The 5103-nt window shown below is 44.9% G+C and overlaps 1 protein-coding gene across 11 annotated transcripts in view; it reads left to right on the top strand.

The window, feature by feature from the left end:
- The window catches only part of LOC142497176 (HEAT repeat-containing protein 5B-like), a 63096-nt gene that overhangs the window by 105 nt on the left and 57888 nt on the right, over window positions 1–5103 (top strand). For 4 of the 11 annotated variants that reach the window (XR_012802201.1, XM_075604648.1, XM_075604700.1 and 1 more), the window contains exons 1-3: window positions 255–409; window positions 777–941; window positions 3167–3258. Coding sequence is in view for 10 of the 11 variants with exons in the window: in XM_075604648.1 (XP_075460763.1) it covers window positions 899–941; window positions 3167–3258 (135 nt within the window). In the remaining variant the exon portion in view is untranslated. Of the gene's footprint in view, window positions 1–254; window positions 456–776; window positions 942–3166; window positions 3259–5103 lie in introns of those variants that run through there. The other 7 variants (XM_075604692.1, XM_075604658.1, XM_075604629.1 and 4 more) reach the window with 6 other exon arrangements.

Here is a 5103-nt window from a genome sequence, read left to right as displayed (position 1 = left end):
GTGAGTTGACATGAAAGATCCATATGCTGAGATAACCGTGTATTCGTGTCTATAGTACAGATTGTGTTTAAAACGATACACTGTAAATACATATTTATTGGTGTTAAAAATCTCAGTGTCAGTGGTGCAAACTACTGTATTGTCACATCTAGTGTGGGGTTTTATATTATTGATTTGTTGCCGGGGAGCGAGGCTGTCAGGAGCACAGTTGACCGTATCCAAGATGGCTACCGCAAACGTGATTGTGTCAACGCGCGGCCGAGGACCAGCAGCCGGTTTTGCTTATCGCGCTCATGACGCATTTTTGCTTGTCGCGCTCACGACGTGTGGTGAAGGGAGAGAAGAAGCTTCCTGGAAGAGGAATCCGCAGAGGCATCTGACAGCAGCTGTATAACCAGAGAGGGCTAATGTGAGATGGATGTATCCACCCATCCTGGGGAAGGGGAATAAGGGATGTGTGTATATATCCTGGGGAGTGATAAAAAAAAAGTGGATGCATATATCCTTGGGAGGGGAAATAAGAGGGGTATATATCCTGAGGTTTGGGAGATAAGGGGCTGTATATCCTGGGGAGGGATAATAATGGGGGAGAGTGTAACCTGGAAGGGTAATAAAGGAGGGTGCATAATCTGGGGAGGATTTAGAGAGATGCAAATACCCAGGGGAGTGGTAGCAGGGGCTCTTATATCCATTACAAATCATTAGCGGGTGTCTGACCAGGAGAGAGCAGTAAAACATTGTGTGTAAATAGGTGCTAACTTGTTTGTCTTCCTCAGGCATCAGGGATCTGAGGTGGACAAAGCATCAGAGCAGGAATGGAGCTGGCTCACAGGTTGCTGCTGAAGGAAGATGCCTTGGTGCAGATCACAGAGGCTAAGAAGTCTGTGTTCATCTTTGAATGGTTGCGGTTCCTGGACAAAGTACTTACCGCTGCAAACAGGGTAGGTTTCTTGATTACCATTTTATAAACTGTCACCCATTCTGTCAATGCATTTAATTAATACACCAAGAAGTCTGTGTTCAGCATTCATTACATGTTTTATGTGGAAATCGGTTGTATTTCCTTTGAATAATTACATAACTAGTATTCTATCTAAAAAGTGCTTAAAGGGCAATCCTAGATAAGGACAAAGAGAGATAACCGGTTAAATGTAACACAAGTACAGTATGTGTATATTTGTTGCTGGACATACTGTATTTCCATGGTAACCAAATGCTCTGGTGTGTTTTAGGGATAATACCCATTGTGAGCTCTACCTACAAGCAAATTGCTGACCCACTCTTTATTTTATTTTTTTTGCATGTAAACTGTAACGAAGGCAAAAAAAGTAAGAAACTTCCAAAAACATTTGAATGGCAGTTACAGCCAGAAAGAGAGTGATACTCTGTATCGCGCTTTGATAAATCATATAAATAATCGAAACCAAAAATAATATGCACAGTCAAATGAAACACATTACAGAAAAGTCCTATAGCAAAAAGCCATGAGGTAGAATGTCAGTGTCGGCTACTTTTTCGTTATGGAAGTTTTCTTGTTTATATTGCTATCCTAGTGACTTCATTACAGCTATTGTATTGAGGATTAGGTTCTGCAAGAAAAATAGCACCACTATTGTATTGTATGTCTTTATTTATATAGCGCCATTAATGTACATAGCGCTATTGGGAATATATATGTCGCTGTGCAACGCAGCTGTTCTATTTAAGGCTAAGGCCCCGCTCCCAGAGTCAGCGCACCCGCACTGCTGACAGGCGGTGCGCTGAGATACACAGACCGCGATATGCGGTCTGTAGGGAGCGGGAGCCGGAGCTTGAGCGGAGGAACCCGCTACTCTCCCCCCCCCTCCCTCCACGGACTCGGGCTGGAGCTGGAAAGTAAGTTTAAACACACACACGCAGGCACTCATTCATACACACACACACACACGCGCACACACACAGGCAGGCACTCATGCACTCACACACACACACACACACACACACACACACACACACACACACACAGACAGAGGCATGCACTCACGCACTCGGGCACACACATACACACACAGACAGGCACGCACGCACTCAGACACACACACAGACACGCACGCACTCAGACACACACACAGACAGGCACACACACAGAGAAAGGCACTCACCTGCTTTCACTCCACACTCCTCCCCGCTCCCCGAAGCCTCGCCTCCTCCCGAAGCCTCCCCTCCCCATTGGCTCACAGCCACACACGTCACGCGTCGAAGCTAGGAAACACCATTCTGTGGTGTCTCCAGCGGCTGACGCGCGACAGCGTGTAGTCAGCTGTGCAGCCAGTGGGGACCGGGACCAGCTCGCGAGGATTCCCCTGCTGGTGGGGAACTCGCTACATTGCCGCCCGCGCCAACGAGCGCAGCGGGACCGAGGCCTAAGAACTAATTATGCTATCGTTATTAGCCAAACAGATAAAGGTGGGTGACAGTAGCACCAGTGTTGATCAAAAGAATGATCAGAAAGAATCCCCTTATATATAGCACTCAATTGTCATATATATTATTTAGAGTGGACACAAATGGTCCTGCTGTAAATTACAACAATAGACTTGTTGTAATTTACAGCAGGACCATTTGTGTCCACTCTAAATAATATATATGACAATTGAGTGCTATATATAAGGGGATTCTTTCTGATCATTCTTTTGATCAACACTGGTGCTACTGTATAAATACTCTTGTAGCACCTGTCATTCACTCCTGTGCATATATTAATAATGGTGACTGCGGTCTCATTCACGTATCAAAGGTGGGTGACAATAATAACTTTATTTCATATAGCCCTTTTCTTCTAAACACAAAGCACTTCACAATTACAGTATAGTGCACAGTATGCAGCATTGTATATAGCCCTGAAGAGCTTTTCAATTTGTTTTTAGTTTGAGGCACAGCAAGATAAAGTGATTTGTGCAAGGTCACGAAGAGCTGACACCGGGATTTGAACCCCTGCTCAGTTTCCATTTTCAAACTCTGTGTCGTTATCAAAGTCAGTGTCTTTACTCACTGAGCCACTGTATCAAGCCATTACGTAGGACCTGGTGATAATAGAAAGATGCACATTATTCATAGGAACCTCAGTCATGTTTTTCATTGAGTCATCATGATTAATAATTTGTTTCACTTTTTTGCTGCCCTGTAGGACGGCTCCTTGAATGCCTCAGCCCTGGTCTCTGCAGCTTTGGACTTGCCCTAGCAACTCCTGAGCCAAGTAGTGTTCCTCAAATATTTTTTGTAAGCACTTTTTACATGGTAGATTTGTGGCTGCAAGGCTCAACAATGATCCTATCCTTGTGTTTTATTTACTTCTGGAAAATTATATTTAATTGAAAAGTAAGAGTATTTAAAAAAATGAGGCGGTAATTATTTAGGTCAACAGGTCAGTTTTTTTTTTTATTTATAAAAATGTTTTACCAGGTAGTAACCTCGTTTTCAGGTTTGTCCTTGGCATAGAGTTATTACAATATATGGTTACATTACAAGAACAGAAGTTATACATTTCATGGACCGAGTTGGAAAATTGAGTAGAGGGGATAAAAGGGCTGTTGAGTTTCAGATTGAAATAAGAACCTTTAACATCAGCAAACAGCTCACACCCTTTGACTGTCCAACGGCTGCGCCAAAGTCTGTCAGCCTTTGGGGCGACACAGATGTACAGTGAAATGGTTCAGATTGAATGCAGCTGTGAATTCAAAGGCCTTTGCCCTCTTGGCTCATTAACATTCCATTGGGTAGAGTTGATGTTCCACATAGTACAGGCAAATGTTAATCCTTGGCACGCTGGTTCTGTGCAGATGGGAGCAGGTCTGGGAGAACCCCATCAGGCGCCCGCTTTTGGGGCGGCACTGATATACACAGAAAAAGTTGCAAAGAAGTAATATGTATTGCCTGCACAGAAACACTGGTCTGTGAAGTTTTGAGCACCATAGTGTAACGGTGAAGGGGTTAACCAAGCTCACTAATAAAGGTTCAGCCCACTTGCTTACCCCTGATCCGTGAGTTGAGGTCCTAGAGTGTCAGCTTTGGACCCAGATGTCCTAAATGCATTATTGTGACTGGGTGCAAATTATGCGACAATAAAGAATCATGTGTGTTTTGCCTTTCCTGGGATGCTGGGATCGGGAGGTTTCTAGGCTGTAAGTTTCAGAGCTGGTTTGTCGGAGAAATTCTTCACAGAATGTGGCTATGTATCGGGGTTCCAGAGTTATGGGATACCCCAGGAATTGGATCCGGGAATCGAGTGAGATTCTCGGATACAGCCAAACACATTGCTCCGGGCAAACCCTGACTCTGAAAACGCTATTGTGACTCACCGCCAGGATTCCTGCTGCAGCATCTTCCAGACAAGGTAAACGGGCATGAAGGGGCTAATGTATACCTACGGTCACCCATGGGGTCCCTAGTATAAAGAGTGGTACCCAGATACATGCCCAGGTACCCTGCACCTAGTATTGCGGTTCAGGGGGCACTCCAGGTAAGTGATAAAGTTGAGAGTGGTTCGTGTGTGTAAAAGTTTTACAAGTTATTTTTCTAAAGTGTGCCAAGTATGAGGCTAGTGAGGGTAGGTGCTATATACACTCACTCCATCCCTGACACCAGAACAGAGACTTATATATTTTACCACACATAAGACACAGTATATTTTATTAAAGGATTATATTTAATAGGTATATGTACTGGTAACCTGTAAATGAACTGTGGGATTTCCAAGTCATGGCTTCCGAGCAGACCAGATGGCTACCACGCTTGGTGCCTATGGGTCTGTGAGAAGTCAGGACTTGAAAGTCTCAGGGATGCCAAGGTGTTAGAACAGAAGGGGTACTGCAGTTCTGCTTGAGTACCCGCCTCCTGGGCTAACACGGGGCTATCCGACCACCGTTTGCCAGAACCCATACTCTGTGGAGCCTGGACAGCGGGTGGGCTCAGTATGCAAAAAGGCAGAGGTGCCAGGTTGGCGCATGCCCCTTGACAGACTGAGAAAGGTGCCCACCCAGCTTTACAATACTGGCAAATCGGTGATTGGCTGGCAGGAGAATTCCCACGCTTTGATAGGCTGCAGATGTTAGTGAGGGAGACACT

Source organism: Ascaphus truei, chromosome 1 (assembly GCF_040206685.1).
Source record: "Ascaphus truei isolate aAscTru1 chromosome 1, aAscTru1.hap1, whole genome shotgun sequence".
Lineage (NCBI taxonomy): Eukaryota > Metazoa > Chordata > Amphibia > Anura > Ascaphidae > Ascaphus > Ascaphus truei.
This window is presented reverse-complemented; position numbering and strand designations above follow the sequence as displayed.